General features: G+C 43.1%; 1 protein-coding gene across 1 annotated transcript; it reads right to left on the bottom strand.

Annotated features, from left to right (window-relative positions):
* Window positions 1-43: 43 nt before the first annotated feature.
* neil3 (nei like DNA glycosylase 3) lies at window positions 44-18,122 on the bottom strand. Its single transcript, XM_011473138.3, has 10 exons — window positions 17,909-18,122; window positions 17,693-17,802; window positions 9,703-9,837; window positions 9,182-9,395; window positions 8,567-8,641; window positions 8,302-8,468; window positions 6,792-6,955; window positions 1,099-1,513; window positions 700-874; window positions 44-631 (listed from the first exon to the last, which is right to left on the bottom strand). Exons 1-10 carry the CDS (start codon window positions 18,011-18,013, stop codon window positions 458-460), a joined length of 1,734 nt encoding a protein of 577 aa, XP_011471440.1. The 5' UTR covers window positions 18,014-18,122; the 3' UTR covers window positions 44-457.
* Between the last annotated feature and the right edge of the window lie 1,786 nt (window positions 18,123-19,908).

Below are 19,908 nucleotides of genomic sequence, written 5' to 3'. Positions count from 1 at the left end.
TTTGCCTTTGTCAGGATGACAGAATAAAAACACCACAAAAATATCAAAGTTCATCTTTATTTGATCTGAAGTTTTTATACAATCGTTTCACGAGCTCAACAGGTGAATCTCTGCAGGTTTACTGGATGTGGATTTACGTTTAAATGCAGGCTTCTGGTAAACAGAAGACAGAGCGGTCACAAACATTTTATTTCAAAGTCTTCATGGTTTAACATCAGAGCAGGAACCACAGGATTTTCTTCCACTTTTAATCAATATTGTGTTCAGGTTCACTTTTCTCTGGAAAGCCTGTGTTTTTTAAAAGAAAACCCTGAAAACCTGCAGGGTTTAGGTCTAAAACACGGAGCACACAACACCTACTCCAACACGACGACACTGCAGGACCGACAACAGGCTGGAGGATGCAGGATCAAAGCTTCACCGCAGTTTAAAGGGGCGTTTGTTTGGCGGCAGCACATCAGCAGCCGGCGGGCGCCGGTCCCGTCTCAGCCCACTGGAAAAAGTCGCACTGCTTCCCCTTTTGAAAGCTGCAGGTGTAGAAGGTGCGGCCGTTGTTGGGTCCCAGCTTCAGAACCGTCCTCATTAGACAGCGTTTCCCGTGGTGACAGGAAGGGAAGTGCAGGTCTGCCCACTGAAAGACAAGACGCTTTCAATGAGCTGAAGCCTCCTGAGCCCGAACAAACCACTCCAGACCATCACCTGGAAAAAGTCACACTTGCTCTCTCTGGGTAGCGAGCAGGCGTAGAACCGCCGTCCTTTGTTCGCCCCCTCTTTGTGGACCACTCTGAGGACAGCCGGACGACAGTGGGACGCACAACAAGGAGCTCCGGGACAGGAGGAGGTGGCGGATGGAGGACTCCTCCCCTCCGTTTTGCTGATACAGACAGAGGAGAGTCTCATTAGTTTGAAATATTTGGAGAATAAAGGCTGGAATGATGTCAGCAGCCTCTGTGCGTCTATACAGTTAATGTTCTACCAGGAACATTTATATATTTCTAAACCGCGCCGTCATAAAGAAGATTTTTCATTCCCGTCCCTAAAGTTGTAAAAACTTGTCTTGTTATAAACTTCATGAATAGCAAAGCGAGATGTGCTCACCCTGAGTGGGGGGCCCCGACCGGAGCGTTGTTACCACCAAAGGGACTGTGATCAATTCTCATTTTCTTGGATGTGTGACTGTTGGAGGCGTGCGATTCCCCGCCGGAGAGCTCGCCACTTTGCCTCTGCCAGCCACCAGAGGCATAATTGGGGCTTGTTGTCCTCTGGCAGACACTGTTTTCAGATAAACCTCGCTCCGCCGCCAAGGAATTCAAAGGACTGCCGGCTGAAGGGGCCACAGGGTTTACGGGCTCGGGTTTCTGGCTCATGTCAGAGAAAACGAGCGTGGTCGTTCCGAACGCAGACCTCCAGTTGACTTTGAGCTCCCCCGGTGGTTTGGTGAAGGCGGTGCAGGGGTATCTGATTAGATCTGCAGTGAAGGGCGACGCTTCAGTGCTGATGTCCTCTTTGTGGGCTGCAGGGAAGTGAGAGTGAGAAACCAATCAGCTCCCACACACACACACCTCTGAACATCTGCAGTGATGCACAAGTTCCACAAGTCTGGAATGCATCTTAGATGACCTGTTACTGATATCTGATGACTCCTGTGGTCCCTTTCTGATACTTTCACCAGTACAGTAAACCCTTGTTTTTTTGGGGGGTTACGTCCCAAAAAGAACCCGCGATAGGCAAAATCGGTGAAGTAGAAACATTTATTTTTTTCTTACAATTAATATACAATTAAATACTCTATTATACATTGTAAAGAAAGAACAAACCATTTTACAGGCTCAAGCATTTGTTTAACTAATAAAGATACTTTAGAAACATTTTTTTCAACAAATAACTTCTGTACTGTACTGTCAAATAATAATTTTAATCATCGATGTGAACAGAAGGCTTCAAATTGCGGAGATTAGCCCCGCCCACCGAGACCCAAGTATTGGATTAAACGGGAGAAAATTTAAAATGATTATAAAAAAAATACAAAGTACAGTTGGACAAATAGTGACTCAGGTGTATCTCAAAGCTCTACAGACTGAGCCGCTGCATCCTGACTCCGCTCTGCAGTGTTTTCTTCTTTTGAAGCCCGTGGTGCAGCTGTGTTTGTTCAGGAGAAGAACATAGTGATTGGCAGTTGTTGTCGCTCTTTTTCTGTGGGTTTTAGAGAAACTCAAAATTGCAAGAGAATTTGCAAGTATGTAATTTAAATTTGGCAAACTGTTTTATGTACGTGTACATATTAAACTGCAACGTTATTGACGCACAGGTAGAAAAGAAGCGGAGTGACTTTTTAGCCAATCAGAATGCAGAACACAATGCACGATGCAAATCTGTGAAGTAGCGAAACTGTGAAAAGTAAACCGCGTTATAGCGAGGGATCACTGTATTTACATCCAGAAACAACAGCATGTACTGCAGAACAGTCCAGAATGTGAAGCATCATGACGGTTCAGTCTAAAGAGCCACTACAATAAAAATGAGGTTTTTGGTTTTTAGCATGTCATTCTGGCATTTTTCTGACGATGGCAGACTTCTATAAAGATTATTTCTTTAGTCAGATTGATGTGAATCGATTCAGGAGCAGACAATAAATGCATTTGAAATGTGTGATGTAGAAAATATGCTGGGTGGCCACAAGCTTGGACAGACTTTAAGAATTATCAATTAATTATAGAATTATAGTGCTTAAGAAAATAACATAAATAATGACTGGTGAATATTTGTCCATTTGTATTAAACAACTGAATATTTAGCACTCACACCCACAGGCAGGTCCTCTTTGGTTATTTCCAGCATTTCTGTATTCTTCATCTCAAAGTCAGCATGACTGACAGATCTGATCCTTTTCATTTAGCAGGGACACTGAAGCCCCCCCCACCCCCCACAGCTGGGTTCCAGCTGCATGATGGCCAAGACAAAACTGCCCTGTGGTTCCTGACCCATCATGTCCTCGCAGAGACTGAAGTCACGTTGTGTTTGTTTTTAACAGCTGGTCTTAACATTCCAGGTTCATTTGTGTTTCTTTGGGTTTAGCATTAACTTGACTTTGTCATTAACTCAGGTAAACTGTGAAATATGTTCGATGTCGGGGTGTACTGATTCATATTTACAAAGATTTAATTCGATATTTATAGAATGGATCCAGATCATCGTGATCCAAACTTCCAGCAGTCAGACTCAGACAGAAATTCCTGCTACTGAACAGTGAAGTAAACTAGAATGAATGTCAAATCCATTCACATGTTAGTTTCCTAAAGTTCACCACTGTTGTTTTTCCACATCCAAAGAATCCAAAGGGAACATTCTTAGAACATTCTAGACACTGGATGGTCACATGACTTTATTCACAGTCTGTCCACACATTGGACTGGAATGATGGATGATCCGTGTTCATGACATCACATGTGTGTTGTCCACTGATATACTTGGTCATTTTTACATTAGAGTAAAATAAACCTACCATGTATCTGTACACATGGTATATTCCTATACTGATTATCAATTTATTTCATTTAGAAAGTTTTTTATAATTGTATAGGTCGATTTGATCAACAACTTGAATCAGACAGATTTATCTGGTTGGATTGTTGGAATATGAATTGATCGTTACACCCCAAGTTCTGAGTCCAAGAAAAGAACATTTTTCTGTTTTCCTACACGTCTCTAAAGTTTTAAATCTTAAATCTAAATCCAATAATTCAGAAATCTGAATGAGCTGGGTACAGATGTGGGCTCCTGCCTGTTTGAGTCCAACGACTGTGTTCAGAAATGTTTCTGACATGAAACTGTGGCAAAGGCAAACACACAGACAGCTATGCTAGCATTAGCCTGTGGTGGAAACGGAGCATCAGCAGCTGATGGGAATAAAACCGTAAAAGGAAACAGCAGAACATTTACATGTTGTTTGGACTAAAATGAGAAATTCCTGAACTCTGTAAATGTTTGAGGCAGTTCTGTTAGAAAAAAACCCCAGTGGCCTTTTTGGGCAGCAGAAGCTGTACATGAGCGGCGCTCTTTATCCAATGAAGAATAATTAGAACAGCTTGATTTCATTTGTAAAGAGTGCAGCGCAGCAGAAGAGCCAAGAGAATCGGATTTATGTTTGGTGGATAAAAAGGTCACAGTTACTCCTATCAGCATGGATCTGTGTCTGCATGGAAGGAGTCAGGAGGAGGAGCAGGAGGAGCAGGAGGAGCAGCAGGAGGAGGAGGAGGAGCAGCAGCAGGGAGAGGAGGAGGAGCAGCAGCAGGAGGAGGAGGAGGAGCAGCAGGAGGAGGAGGAGGAGCAGCAGGAGGAGGAGGAGGAGCAGCAGCAGGAGGAGGAGGAGGAGCAGCAGGAGGAGGAGGAGGAGGAGGAGCAGCAGGAGGAGGAGGAGGAGCAGGAGGAGCAGCAGCAGCAGGAGGAGCAGGAGGAGCAGGAGGAGGAGCAGCAGCAGAAGGAGGAGGAGGAGGAGCACCAGGAGGAGGAGGAGGATGAGCAGCAGGAGGAGCAGGAGAAGGAGGAGGAGGAGCAGGAGGAGGAGGAGCAGCAGCAGGAGGAGCAGGAGGAGCAGGAGGGAGAGGAGGAGCAGGAGGAGCAGCAGCAGCAGGAGGAGCAGCAGCAGGAGGAGGAGGAGGAGCAGCAGGAGGAGGAGGAGCAGCAGCAGGAGGAGCAGGAGGAGCAGTAGGGAGAGGAGGAGGAGGAGCAGCAGGAGGAGGAGCAGCAGGAGGAGGAGGAGCAGCAGCAGGAGGAGCAGGAGGAGCAGTAGGGAGAGAAGGAGCAGGAGCAGGAGGAGGAGGAGGAGCAGCAGCAGCAGGAGGAGGAGGAGGAGCAGGAGGAGGAGGAGCGCTTTCAGCTGGCTGGAATATCACCATCAGATCACAGTGGAAGCAGAGTTTAGACAGAAAAGTGACATGAAATTTCATCTAATCATTTGTCATTAATATTCAATGGTGGTTGGAGAGCCCTAAAACACTTAAAGGTTACAAGTAACTGTCTCCTGGTTACTTAGTTACTGCTAGTGATGCTGACCCACACCAAAGAAAATGGTTTCCTTGCTGTTTTTAAACATGTAGTTGTGGAATTTTTCTCTTGATTGAGGACATGTATGAAGAAAGTCAAGCTTAAAATTGTATTTCTGAGTATTTCTTGAAATTGTTGGGAATCAAGAGGAGATAAAATAATGCTGTTAGAACAATAGGTTTGTGGTGTAGTAAATATGCTGGATGCTCCCTGCTCTGCTCCATTCTGATGCATCCACCTGCAGACGAGCAGAAGTGTGGAGAGTGGAATCTGGATCCAAACTATGGCTGGACAGCATCAGAGCTGCCATTTGTGTCACACCACTGATGGTAGGTTGGGGTTGTGAGGGGCTGTAAGCTAGTGGGAGAGAGTGGAAACAAAGGGATGATGGGAATGGAGGGGAGCTCACTCCACACCAAAAGTCCCACCCAGAATGCTGAGGTCAATTCCTGATAAACCCCTGCCGCTCTGCAGAAACTATGTCCTAGAAAACGACAGGTTTTTGGATTTTGGCTAAAAACAGCAGAATCATAATTAAAAGACGACTGGGAGCACTTTGAAAATAAAGCAGAGCTGATGGAGGGAATGTTTAAAGAACTAAAACTATTGACTGATTTTTAGTGAGTTACTTCACATTTAAACTAAACAGGAATTTGTATTATTTGAATTTGATGAAACTATAAAGAAATGTTTTAGAGTTTATATGTTTACTACACACAGTGAAACAATCGTTTCAACAACCTTTTTTATTTTTCAAGCTTTCACTTCAAAAACAATTCATGTTCAAACTAAAGATAGTTAGAACTTTCTTTAGTAAAATTATGAATTCTTGGAGAGAAAAAAGGTGAACAGCAACACAAGAAAAAGGCAGAAAATATTTGATAAAAGTAATTCCAACTGTTGTGTATTGCAGCGTTTGTCATGTTGTCTGTTGTGCAGTGATGGTTGCAGCAGGGCGGCTGATCAGAGTCTGAAACTGTGATCAAAACCCTTTCTACCTTTCCAGGCCAAATATGTCTGAACGAAGCAGATGACGTTATGTTTGGGATCAAAAGAATCCCGTTTTGTTTGGTCCATTCCTGATTGGCTTAGCTCCTCCCTAAAAGTCCCACGGAGAGATTGCAAACCAAACTTCAGTGTCTTCATCTTCCAGGCTTTCATGAGTGGCCATTAAAACCTTTCCAGAGAAGACACAAGTCAGAAAGAAGACGCACTTGAAAGGGAGCAGCAGAAGTGGAAGTGGCGTTCTTGAGACGGCGTGATAATCTTGCCCCTGAGAAAGGCCCTTGGCCCCCCGCTGCCTCACACAGCAGAGCAGAAATACAGCAGCGTGCAAACATGCAAATGAGGGTATTAGTGAGAGGCAGGAGAGCACTCACTCAGCTTTATGTGCAGCAATAAATCTGCTCTGCATTTCCAACATTTGAAAGAATCCTAAAGGAAGCAAAGAGATTTCCGGAACTAGAAATCACATCTATAGAAAAGAGTGCGGAGCTTTTCGGAAACCTGCTTCCGTTTGAAGAGCTGAGGGTTTCCAGACGCCGGAGAAGGAATGTTGTGCTAGCTGTGAGAACGGAAGAAAACTAGGAAAATAAACTATTCTTTAGTGGTGGAGATGCCTCGGAGGGATGCTGACACATCAGCTTTGATCTGAAAGTGTGTCTGCAATGCGATTAACCCTTCAAGCTCTGCTGCCGCGGGAACGCCGCCTCTTAAAGCGTCCGACAGGAACGCCGTGTGAGACTCACCCTCTGGCCTGGGGGTGAGGCAGGCGTCACAGGCACTCACTGCCGGCGGGTTGATGAGCGTGCACAGCTGACAGGCCCAGTCCTCCTCCTCCGGCCGGGCCACATCCTCGCTGCTCCTCTTCACACAGGCCCAGCCCATCAGACTGTTCCTGTGTGGAAGCGTCCTGCAGGGGCAGGGGCAGCAGATGGAATTTACCTCTGGTCCTGAGCTGTTTTCATCTTCTTGCTTTTCATGATTTTTTTATTACATTTTCACGATAAGTAGAAAAAACATATGGGTTGAGTGCTCTAAAATATTCAACCTGCTGTTTTCCTGTTTCTCTTTCTTTATTCTAGTATCTTCCTCCATTTTTTGGCATTTAACTCCTACAATTTTTCAGCTACTTCATTCATTCATCTATTCAAATGTTCAGCTCTTTCAGCTTTTTTCCAGCTATGACTTTTGCTCCTTCAAATCCTTGAACTTTTCAAGATATTCCAGGATTTCTGCCTCCATTGAAAAACATGGGGAATTCTTGGTGCAGACGCTCACTGGTTCGATACCCGTTTCTGGCATTTTTCCTAAAAATTCTGCTGTTTTCACTTTATTTATGGTCAACTTTTGATCATTTATTTATTCGTCAAATATTACCCTTTAAGTTTCATTTTCATTCAGCAGTATAGCATTCATTTTCTTCTGGAAATGCAGCTCCTGGTTACTAATGAATTCTATTTATTGAATACAGAAAACATTTGTCTAGATTGATTGTCATTAATAATTACATTTAAAAAAACGTAAAACTTGACTTTAAATAATTTGATTTACTTCCTATTTAAGTTTTTTATCCATATTACCCAGTAGCAACAAAAGGGAGCAGAATATTGGCTCTAAATCAGTTAACGTGCTGCTAAATGTGGTAGAATCAGAAAATCACAGATTTTTAAGCTAATTCAGTAACTGTACTGAAGACAAGCAGGGGATGAAGAATACATGATGTCTCCTTTCCCTTCGGAGGAGCTCAAAGTTGAAGCTCGACTGTGTTTAACAAAGAAGAAAATCTGAAGAGCCAATAATTTTGGAGGCGGCAGCTCTGAGGAAACTTTCACAGCTCGCCCTCTCAGCTGCGCTCGGCGCCGTCAGGCTGCAGACTGGAAGCCCTCACAAAGCTGTGCTCAAACACGGCGCAGGAGGTGCTGAGCCTGTGCCCTGCCTGGCAAACACCGCCTTAGATGCACATTCATTCTCACCCCCAACGCCTCCCACTCCCAGCCAGGCCCATCTGCCTGCAAAGCTGGCCTCTGCCAATGCCAGCACATCCTCCAAATATTTATAGAACTTTCTGCAAAGACTGCTTTTACAACAGCTCTCTGTGGAGATCAGCTGCAGTTTGGGTTTCATGACAGAAAAACATTTCACTGCACTTTGTTTACTCCTAACTTTTCTGGATTTGAACATTGTGAAGCGCTTCAGTCCTGCCTCCTTCAGGCTTATGCAAGAACCCCCCCCCCAAAAGAATGTCAGGGCTCGTACCTGATGTCCCCCCCGCTGGGATCTGCCTTCTGACAGCGCTCACAGAAGTAAGTCATCCTGCCGTTGTCTCCAAGACGACAGACTGTGATGACACCGGCGCACTGACCACACTGGGGACGCTTGTAGACTCGGTAATGTTTGAAGAGAGGAGCGCCGGATTTACGGCACTGAGGGAGATCAGGAAAAAACAAAGATCATTAACCCCAAATGTTCTCTTTGGGGTATTTATGAACATGAAATAGTGAGCAGGGGTAGAAAAACTGACCTTATAGAACAAAAGAGTGAAATCCCGCGTCATCTTGACCAAGAGGTGGATGTGCTGCTCTGTCAGCTGCTCCACCTACAAATGAGCTGCGGTCAGTTCCAGTTCAGACAGACAGGAAGCAGCAGCTCAGGCTAAAACTCAGAAATCCACAAACACTCGAGACATAAAAGCAGAAAATGAAAATGCAGATTGTGCTTCTTTCACAACACAAAGGGTCTTTAGTGGGGGGAGAAGCAGAGGGACAAAGAAAGACAGATGAAGGCTGAACTCCTCAGAGGGAGCAGACAAAAGCAGGGACAGAGTGTCCCATCAGCACAGAGGGACTGCTGTGGACTGAGTCTTCCTTTCTCACAAGAACAAAGCTGCATGCGTTTATCAACACACACTAACAAATTCATCACAAATCTATTAGAGGAATCAGGCAGAGGCGCTCCTCACAGGCTGCACACCACATGCATTCACAACATTTCCATTTTTCCACTTTCAGACTGCGTCTGCTGCATGTTCGCCTCTTCCCTCATTACAGATACCGGGGCTTCTGGCTTTTCTGCGTCTCACATTCTCTCCCTCGTTTTTGATTTCTCTGCTCAACACGATCCATCATGTCTCCCGTACCTTCACGGCTGGGTGGAGGCCCGAGTCAAACAGGGCTTCGTTTTTAATGATGTTGCCGACTCCCGGCATGACGGCTTGGTCGAGGAGAACGTCGCAGAGCATCCTTCCCGCCTGGCTCCGCACCGCCTCCTCGGAGCGGGGGAAGCTGAACTTGGTGGAGCAGACGTCCAGACTCTCCATAGCCCTGACCTTCTGCTCACAGTCCTCCGTCAGCCTGCAAGCACACGCGCCGTCTCTTTAGCGCCGCAAACATTTCAGAAAACAAATGCTCACCAATTTTGCAGGAGGTCAGCTGGAGCCGTCTAAAGGTCACACAGGTTTTTGTTTCTGCCTTCTGATGGGATACAGCTACAACTTACAGAGTGCAGAAATAAAAAATGCCTGTTTTGACCTTAGAAGTCACGATCAGGACAAGGGTTTAAAAGAAACCAGCATTATTTTTCATGCGGCTTCAGGCTGATGTAGGGCACACATTTACTCCAAGGTAAAGCTCCGTCACCTCCATCCATCTTGGCTGTTACCTCATTTCTACAGCGCTGTCATAGAAGCACACAACGTCGCTGCTGAGGTGGATTTCCAGGACTGGAGCAGAGCCCGCTTTAGCCTTGGTCTCTGCAGGGTTTACACGGAGCGAGCCGTTCATGCCGAAGTGGACTCTGAGAGAGAAAACAGACAGATTCATTCCAACAGTCTTGACAAAGAACAGCGACGTGACAACACTGTGACAACCTTCTCATCAACCACAGAACTGCATGGAAGAACTGCTGAAGGCCAGAGGAAAAGAAGGAAAAATTCACATTTAACTAACCAAAAGGCTACATTTGCACCAAAAAAAAATGTCCAACAGAACAAAAATACCCCACCATAACCGCTAAAGCTGCCGGGATCAATGAGATGTAACAGAATAAAGAGCAATACAGTTTGTTTAAGAAGAGGGACTCGGACCCCTCCCATGCTAAACATGCCCTCCACGGGCCTGAGCCTAAGGTCAGAGGAACAAAGCTCCACATGCTCCCAATATTCAATAACTAAACTCAGAGCCAGTCCTGAAGGAGCAGAAGGTCTTCATGTCAGAGGAGTTGATGCAGCTGAAAACATGGGCTTTTATTCTGAAAAACAGCCAAAAAAAATGTGAGGAGGAGTCTGACAAGGACGCCAACAGATGACTGTAAACCTCACCAGGAGCAGTTTTCTTCTCAGGTTCAAAGGTTTCAAACAGGAACTACTGCATTTTTAACAAGAAAAATAAGATTGTATCCCATTTTCTAAAAGGAACAAAACTGCTTCACTGGCAGATTATATTTTTATGTGTTTTAGTTGAAATTCTATAAATTTCAGGTGTATTTTCCCAAATCAGGTCATTTTCTGGATTCCTTTTTGTAAGTAAGCTGCTTGTTTTTGAATGCTGCTCTGCTTCGACAGACGTTCGGTGATGATGTTTCACCAAGACTGACATTGAGAAACATAATTAGACATATATATTCTTCAATACATCTGTCCTTTCAGAGTTGTCAAGGATGTACTGGGAAAAAAAAAGAAAGCTTCATTCAGTCAGGTTTCTCCAGTCTGCAGGAAGACAGAAGAACTAAATGTAACATCTACTGACCTTTTCAGAAAACATCTTTCAGTTTTACTGCCACAGCAGGCATTTTTAATCAACATTCCTCACATTGTGAGAGCGCTTCCAGACAGCCCGAGCCTCTGCAGCATTCACAGCACACTGCTGTATTATCTGACTGTGAAAGACCGCGACGCATTAGGAATATCTGGGAGAAAAGCAGAAAGTGCGAGAAATGTCTGTGCGGATTGGTAGGTTAAAAAAGTTTCCACTGGACCAGCTGAAGCCTTTGAAAGTAAGGCGTGTGCACCTCTGGGGCTCTGCAGGAGAGGCCCCCAGAGACGCTTCTGCTGAAAATAATGACTGAAAAGATGCATCTGTCATTTTAGCATCCCAATAGTGCCTGCACAACAAATCAGTAATGTGTCGTTATCGCGATATTAAGCTGTGCAATACGCATATCGCAAAAGTTTACGAAAATTGCATTATATGGCAGCCTAACAATTTTATGGCAGCTTGAAGTATTTAGCAAATCAAATAAATCTCTTTATGTGTTTGACCAATCAGGTGGACTCCTTTACATCTTTGACCAATCGGGTGGACTCCTTTACATCTTTGACCAATCGGGTGGACTCCTTTACATCATTGACCAATCGGGTGGACTCCTTTACATCTTTGACCAATCGGGTGGACTCCTTTACATCTTTGACCAATCGGGTGGACTCCTTTACATCATTGACCAATCGGGTGGACTCCTTTACATCTTTGACCAATCGGGTGGACTCCTTTACATCATTGACCAATCGGGTGGACTCCTTTACATCTTTGACCAATCGGGTGGACTCCTTTACATCATTGACCAATCGTGTGGACTCCTTTACATCATTGACCAATCGGGTGGACTCCTTTACATCTTTGACCAATCGGGTGGACTCCTTTACATCATTGACCAATCGGGTGGACTCCTTTACATCTTTGACCAATCGGGTGGACTCCTTTACATCATTGACCAATCGGGTGGACTCCTTTACATCTTTGACCAATCGGGTGGACTCCTTTACATCATTGACCAATCGGGTGGACTCCTTTACATCTTTGACCAATCGGATGGACTCCTTTACATCATTGACCAATCGGGTGGACTCCTTTACATCATTGACCAATCGGGTGGACTCCTTTACATCTTTGACCAATCGGGTGGACTCCTTTACATCATTGACCAATCGGGTGGACTCCTTTACATCTTTGACCAATCGGGTGGACTCCTTTACATCTTTGACCAATCGGGTGGACTCCTTTACATCATTGACCAATCGGGTGGACTCCTTTACATCTTTGACCAATCGGGTGGACTCCTTTACATCATTGACCAATCGGGTGGACTCCTTTACATCTTTGACCAATCGGGTGGACTCCTTTACATCATTGACCAATCGGGTGGACTCCTTTACATCTTTGACCAATCGGGTGGACTCCTTTACATCTTTGACCAATCGGGTGGACTCCTTTACATCTTTGACCAATCGGGTGGACTCCTTTACATCTTTGACCAATCGGGTGGACTCCTTTACATCATTGACCAATCGGGTGGACTCCTTTACATCATTGACCAATCGGGTGGACTCCTTTACATCTTTGACCAATCGGGTGGACTCCTTTACATCATTGACCAATCGGGTGGACTCCTTTACATCTTTGACCAATCGGGTGGACTCCTTTACATCATTGACCAATCGGGTGGACTCCTTTACATCTTTGACCAATCGGGTGGACTCCTTTACATCATTGACCAATCGGGTGGACTCCTTTACATCTTTGACCAATCGGGTGGACTCCTTTACATCATTGACCAATCGGGTGGACTCCTTTACATCATTGACCAATCGGGTGGACTCCTTTACATCATTGACCAATCGGGTGGACTCCTTTACATCATTGACCAATCGGGTGGACTCCTTTACATCTTTGACCAATCACTATTTTAGATGCTCGCCTCCTATGTAGAGTAAGGTCATAATATAATTTATGTTATGTTGACTCTTTTTTTAAATGAAACTGCTGCAGTGAAATGGAAATGATGTATTTGGTTCTTTTGCTGTTTGTTCATGTATCACAAGTTATATCGTCATCGCAATATTGATCACTAATATGGCTAATTGCTAGTTTTTTTGTACCGTGCAGCCCTAATCCCAATAGTATCTGCATATGAAGGCTATGAACATTTCTGCAGAACATAACGCAGGTTTGGTCCAGCTTTGATCAAACAGCCACCATGACCTTAAGATCAACAGCGTTGACGGTGCAGACGCCAGCGAACAGCTCAGAGACTCTGTGAAGCAGCAGCAACGTGCAAGGAGGGAAACTTCTGTTACCACTAAAAGATCTGTCTTGACTCTACAGTAGAGACTTGATGTTTCCTCTTTAATCAGGTTTAAATATCACACATCAGCTGACAGGTCTGAACACACTCACATTCAGTGATGCACATTTCTAAGCAACTCTGATTTAGATTTGGAGAGTTGGTAAACATGAACACTTGTCAGAGTTTTAAAAAACCATGGTGACATGAAGGAAGCTTCCCAGCTTCAGCATCTGAACATTTCTTTTTTTTATTGAGATAATCAGGATTCTACATGTTTTCCTGTCTCTTGCTCATCTTTTCTTTCTGCCCATCTCATAATCACCACGTTTTCCTGACTTTTATAGTTTATACAGTTGTGATTTGAGTTTGTGGCAGCAAAATCAGTGTGTGACTGTGTGTGACTGTGTGAATGGGACTGTGACTGTAAAGCGCTTTGGGTCTTTGAGAAAGGTAGAAAAGCGCTGTATAAGTATACGCCATTTACCAAGATCGTTTTTTTCTGGATTTCCTGATTTTTATTAGGGCTGGTTTGATAAAATTGATTAATTGATCTGAATTGATCCAAGCTGAATAAATCAATAATCGATCCATAAAAGTAGAGATCAATCATTTATGCCTTTCCTTTACCGGCGACCTAACGCTACTCTCGCGAGATTTTGTGAGATTTGGTGTACAACTGTAAAACAGTTTACTAAATACAATCTGAAGATTCATGTAACATTACTAATATACTCTGATACATCTACAGTGTAATTTTAACAAGAACAGCAGTAAAGCCAAAGTCTGCTAGCTTGATGCTAACATATAATGGGATTTCCCGTAGAACGGCTAATGCTAACGCTCAGTTGACTTAAACATGCATTGCTGACTAAATGAACAGCTTTATTTACTCACAGGCAGGAATCCTCCATCCTCTTTAAAGGAAACCATTGTTGTAAGTAACCAGTTCTGGTCTAAAGCACAATTTTCTGCTAAAATCTTCTGATATAAAGTGTTTCTAAAACATGAGCTTCACCTAGCGGCCAAACTGGAACTCCCTCCAGAAGAGAAAGAACATATATGTTTTTAATATGATCCAGTTTAGAGCCTTTACAATGTTCATGATCTGTACATTGTTGTTGGAGCTTCTATTTTTGAGAAATTATGTAACACTGAATGTTAACGATCTCACTGGTTTATTATTTCACTAATAGATTTGACAGTGTGTGACCTGTACATGATTATTATCAATATATTCAAAACATATATAGATTATTATTGTATTTTTATACAAATATGTCTCAATGTATAAACCGTGTAAATTCATAATTAAGGTGAAACGAATGGATCAAAAGAATCGTGACTCAAATCAAACAATTCTAAAAATTATTGGTGATACCAGTCCTAGTTTTTATGCTACATAAATGGCATAAAGACAAACATAAAAGTTATACAAACGTTTAGATTTGAGACAGAAAAATATAATTCCAGGGAAAAATAGTAAGGTAATTATACACAAAGCATTCGCAAACAAAAAAAAAATTTGTGTATCTATATGTGGTGCAAGGCTGTGGAACAGAACCAGTTTACACCTAAAACAATGTCCAAACATAAATGAGTTAAAGAACAAAATACAGAAATACGATTTTTGATAGATATGTACATTAGCAAAACATAAAAAACTTGATTTATTTGTAAATGTATGAAAATAAATTTGAATTATATGGGGGTGCACTTAGGTGTGTGGGGTAAAAGGATTTAAATGGAACCAAATGAGTGTTTACACATGACAAATGTGTGCCGGATGTTTCCATGTGTGTTTAATTCTATGTGTACATTTATTTATCTAAATGTGTAGTTATGTGTGTGTGTGTGTGTGTGTGTGAATATTTTGTATATTTGTCTTGTGCCATCTTTCCTTCTAAACCATGTGTCTGAAATAAAATATCACAAAAGGAAGTTGGTGCCAGGTTGTGGCGCCATCTGGTGGACATTCTGAGCTTGTGCTGCAACACTGATGTGATAAACTGCATTTGTTCGTGTTTAGATTAGGACTTTTCATCTTATTTTAAAAGGAATGTTTTCTTTTTTTTTTGTTGAAAAGATTAATTAAACCAAATTTAGCACAGCTCATTTAAAAATGTAATAATCAATTAATTTTTAAATAAATATCCTGACGATTAATCCTAGAAAGTGCAACTTTTAAGAAACGCAACACTTTATTAGAATAAATGAGGTAGAATTGTAAAGAATAACTACTAAATATCCACTATTTAGAGATCTAAGAAGTTCTGATAGCAGCTGATACCAAATCAATGAGGAGATTTCAAACAAAAACAGTTCAATAGTCTGGTTTGACATTAGGAGACCTCCCACATGCAATGATGACAGCTCCAAATAATAATGGATTATATTTAACTGCGATTTTCCAGACGCTCAAAGTTCTTCCAATGTGTCGATTATTCCTTCATATTTGGTGATGGTAACTACTGATGTACCACAGCTGTCCTGGGGCAGACTGACAGAGGCGTGGCTGCCAGTTCACGCTTATGGTGCCTCTGGCCGTCAACGGGACAGATGCAAATGTATATTTTTAAATGTTAAATGCTAAATGTTGGGGTAAAAATGAATCAACTGGAGGCAGAATCAGGAAAAAGGAGCTTTTCTCTGTCAGTAAATCCGTCCTCGTTTGAATCTGTCCAGTTGGTTCAGACTACAGGTGACGGACTGAAACCTCTTCTCATGGCGTGTTTTTTTTTTAGCAGGAAAACAGTAAAAACACATTTGTGATTAAAGATCAAACATTTCATTGACGGTTTGAAAATGGCAAAAGCAGAGAACAGAGAATGATTAGAAATCAATTCAGGAGTTCCTTAGAAAAGCTGTTTTAATGATGTTGCATTTAACGTATATATATCTCATTTTTTAAAATAACACCTTTAGTTTTTCTTTGTATAATAATGGAATCATTTGGTTGGTAGATTTTCTTTCTACCAGTCAACTTGGCTGGTGAGTCAAAAATGAGATTTTGGTCTCTGGGGATGTAACTTTAAACCACAAACAGCAAAATCTGTTTGCTTTGTTCCGCAAACAGTCTTACAGACTGGATTTAGTTGAACTTTGTGTTAGAGCCAATTTCCAAAGGAGACGTTCAAATAAAATCGTTTTTGTTAAATATATCCCACCATTTCTCATTTTTGTTGAAGACAGTAAAAGCAGGGGGAGAGACCAAAATGACGGTGGCGTTTTTGTCTAAATCAAAAACCTGGATTGTTTTCTTTGAGCGGCAGTAGTTCATTAGAAATTCACCTCTGAGTTGGAGGCGGGACTGCTGGAGCGAAGTAAGCCCACCTCTGCTTCCCGACATCAATCTGTTTGTGCTCTCTCCCTGCTAGCTTACAGCCCCTCACACCTCAAAGCTAGGCATGGGCCGATACGAGGAGCCACATTTCCCCTGCAGATGTGGCCCATACTGATGTGTGTCTACACTGATACTTAAGTGTCTACACTGACACAAAGTTTAGATTTCCTTTTTGTTTCTTTGTTAGAAATGCACAACTTTTCTTTTACTGGACCATCACAATGTACTTGACCTTTTTACCACACAGCAAAGGATCTCAGATCATCTTTCAGGGCAAAAACATTTATCATGTTTTGTTTTTACATCATTCCTGATTCATTGTGTATTTATCTTTATCACAGGAACATTTTCTGTGCTAAAGTATCTTTGCTGCCTGCCTAATTTACCTTGAATCTCCTTTTTTAACAAGTTTCCTCAGATCAGAAACATCTCCAGCCGCTCAGTAACTTTATTGGTTGTTTTTTCATTAGCTTTTTAGCTTTGAGCTGCAGCTGCTTAAAGTCATGTGATGCATCAAGACAGACGGATGTGGCGATCAGAATCAGATCTATCCATCCGTACAGTTTAGATCCAGATTCCAGCTCAGACCAGCAAAACAAAGACGTTCACGGATCCATTTGTCTGACAGTAGATGATCAGAATGGAGCAGAGCAGGAAGCTTGTGGCTTACCATATAGCTTCTACAACTGTGGCAGATGTTGTGTACGTGCAACCAGCACAGGAAATGATGGACAGTCATGTTGGCCACACGTGGTACGTGCAGCCGGGATGTGTGTCGTCTGCGTGCGTTTTAAGTGCATCCAGGTTGTGTTTTGTTGTTGGCCGCATGTATTTAATCGTCCGTCACGCTCCATAACTGTGAAACGTGTTCTCCACATTTGACCCATCTCCTGAGGAGGGGCGAGCTGCAGAAACAGCTGAGCTCAGAAACCATTTGGTGGTTCCATCCTAACCTTGACCTTCCTCTGGGTCGGTAGTTCAAGGCTGACCACACGCATGTCCAAAATTACATGTCAATAGTAACTTTCTATAGCTTTTTCCAATGGCTTTTTTTCGTCTGCTCCTGATTCATAATGATTTGAATGAAGAAATTCGGTTTTGAGCTAATTTTTCTTTACATGTGTCCATCATCAGAATAATTATGCCACAAAACTCGTTAAAAACAGTTTTCCTCGGTGGCAGGCACAAAGCAGGAGGCCATCATGTCAGTAGTAGAGTACTAGATTACTACTAGTACTGTGTCAGAGTTACCTCACAGCTCTCGGACCGAAGTACATGAAGAGCTCTTTACCGACGGTCTCCACGGCGGAGAAGTGGGCGCCGCGGAGTCTGTGGAAGGGGTTCGACCCGGGGCTGCTCATCTGAGGAAGGAGACGACAAACAGACGGAGCTGTTACAGCCGCAGGGGACCGCCGCTGCTGCCGGGACGGGACGGACCGACTCTACCGCACGGACTGAGTGACTCACGCCTGGTTTGGCCGCGCTACCCCGGACGTCGTTCACCCTCTGTCCCGCTTTGACCTTGGAGCGGATTTTCTCTCCGTTAAGCGTACATCCCGGCCCCTCGACCATGCTGCTGCTGCTGGAATCCTGGCTCCGTCTAACCCGGACTCAGAACCAGCTGGGACGTCCGTTGACGTTTTCTGAGCCCGCCACTACATTCAAAGCTGCGCATGCGCGTTGCTGTCGATTTATTTTAAAGGCGCAGAAAACTTAAAATGCAGTTGAAAGATATGTACCTCTCAGTTCAATTAGCAGTTATTTAAACATGCATTTTACAATTTAGAATTCAAAATAAAAAAATTGAATTCAATCTTGAACTTTTAAAAACAAAATTTTGAATGAAAGCAAAACAAATATTGGCATGGGTTATGGTACCATAATTCAAGTGAAAATGCTTTTTGGAATTCAATATTAAAGATTAGATTTTAATTATTTGTTTGTTTTGAATTCATTTTAAAGTTACTTAAAGAGTTTAGATTAGATTTGGTTTATTGTCATTGTCCGTTGTACAATTATTATGGAATGAGATTGAAGCATCGCCATCAGTGCAAGAATAGCAAGGAAGGACCATCGTAATACATTCAGCAGCAGAAAATCTGTTTGACATCTGGTCAGACAAATTTGGCAGAAACTTTATTATCATTACAAAAGGCTACATGCAATCTATGTATGATGTGCAGGATTTTCTGACAATTTAGAGGTAAACAATTTGAAATTGTTTACACTATGATAATGAAAAGTTCTGTGTTTTAGAGCAGAAAACAGAATCATGTTTGTCTCTTCAAGATGACCAAAAGAACAATTAATGTGAGAATCAATGTGTGTCCGTGTGTCTAAAACACACACTTAAATCTCCATGAATGCATATAGTCAGTATACTTTTTTCTTACTTGTCCTGTCCAACAGTTGAGCAAACAGTGAGATCCAAAGGCCTCGTGTGTTGAACATATTTACTTTTACAAAGGGAGGTTACGAATTTGACACATTAGGTGTATATTTGAATAAACCTCTTTTGTAATTTAGACTAAACTTTATTTAAATTGATTACATTTGTATCAGTTTTTTGTTGGACCAGACGGAACAGAAGAAGAGAGAGGAATGTTGGGGGGAGGGCACAAAAGAGAGGGAGAAAAGGGGGATTAAGGAAATAGGGGAACGATTGCCAAAGAGTCACCAGCAACAAGTTGCTTGAAGTTTATAATCATTGCTGTCATGTGTAAATGTTGGTCTAAAAGGGGCGTGGCCTGTCCACACACTCAAATGTTACAAACGTACCTGTTGGCTCCAAAAATCTTCAAATACAAGCAAGTTAACAAGTACACAATACCACTACAGCTCACACATACTTATGCATACAAACCACCACATGTAAAGCATTTCATTCAGTCACGCATCTATTTGTGCAAAGGTGAGCTAACACCTGTGCTCGAGTGAGTCTTTATGCTTTGCTAGGGTGGATGATGATAAAAAGTCAAAAGAAGAGGAAAAGTGCTCGGTCTTCCTCACACCAAGACCCCCGCCGAAGCAGCAGTTGTAGTCAGAACCAACACCCCCACGGTAGCAGATAGAGGAAATCTGTCAACTGCCTCGACCTGGACCAGCAGGATCGCCACAGGGGGCCAGCGAGAAGAGAGGCACAGGAGCACAAAGAGTCCAAGCTCCAGCCCAGCCAGAAGACTACCCACCACCACACCCGGGGGCCCAGCGCAGGGACCCGCCCCCAGGGAGCATCCCCAGCCCACCACCACACAGGAGCTCTGAGCATCTCCCTACCCCAAACCCAAGGGAACTCTGCCCCGTGCTCCAGGCAGCCAGCCACTCATTGACCCCGCAGGAGGTCCAGGAGAAATCAAGGCAAGGGCCGCCCACCCCGTCCAGAAGTAGGACGCTCAAGAGAAGTGGGGGTCCCAGAAGAGCGTTATAAACATGGCATGACCACTACACAACTTGTGGTCTAAAATCAA

Source organism: Oryzias latipes, chromosome 10, assembly GCF_002234675.1.
Source record: "Oryzias latipes chromosome 10, ASM223467v1".
In the NCBI taxonomy this organism is placed as follows: domain Eukaryota; kingdom Metazoa; phylum Chordata; class Actinopteri; order Beloniformes; family Adrianichthyidae; genus Oryzias; species Oryzias latipes.
This window is presented reverse-complemented; position numbering and strand designations above follow the sequence as displayed.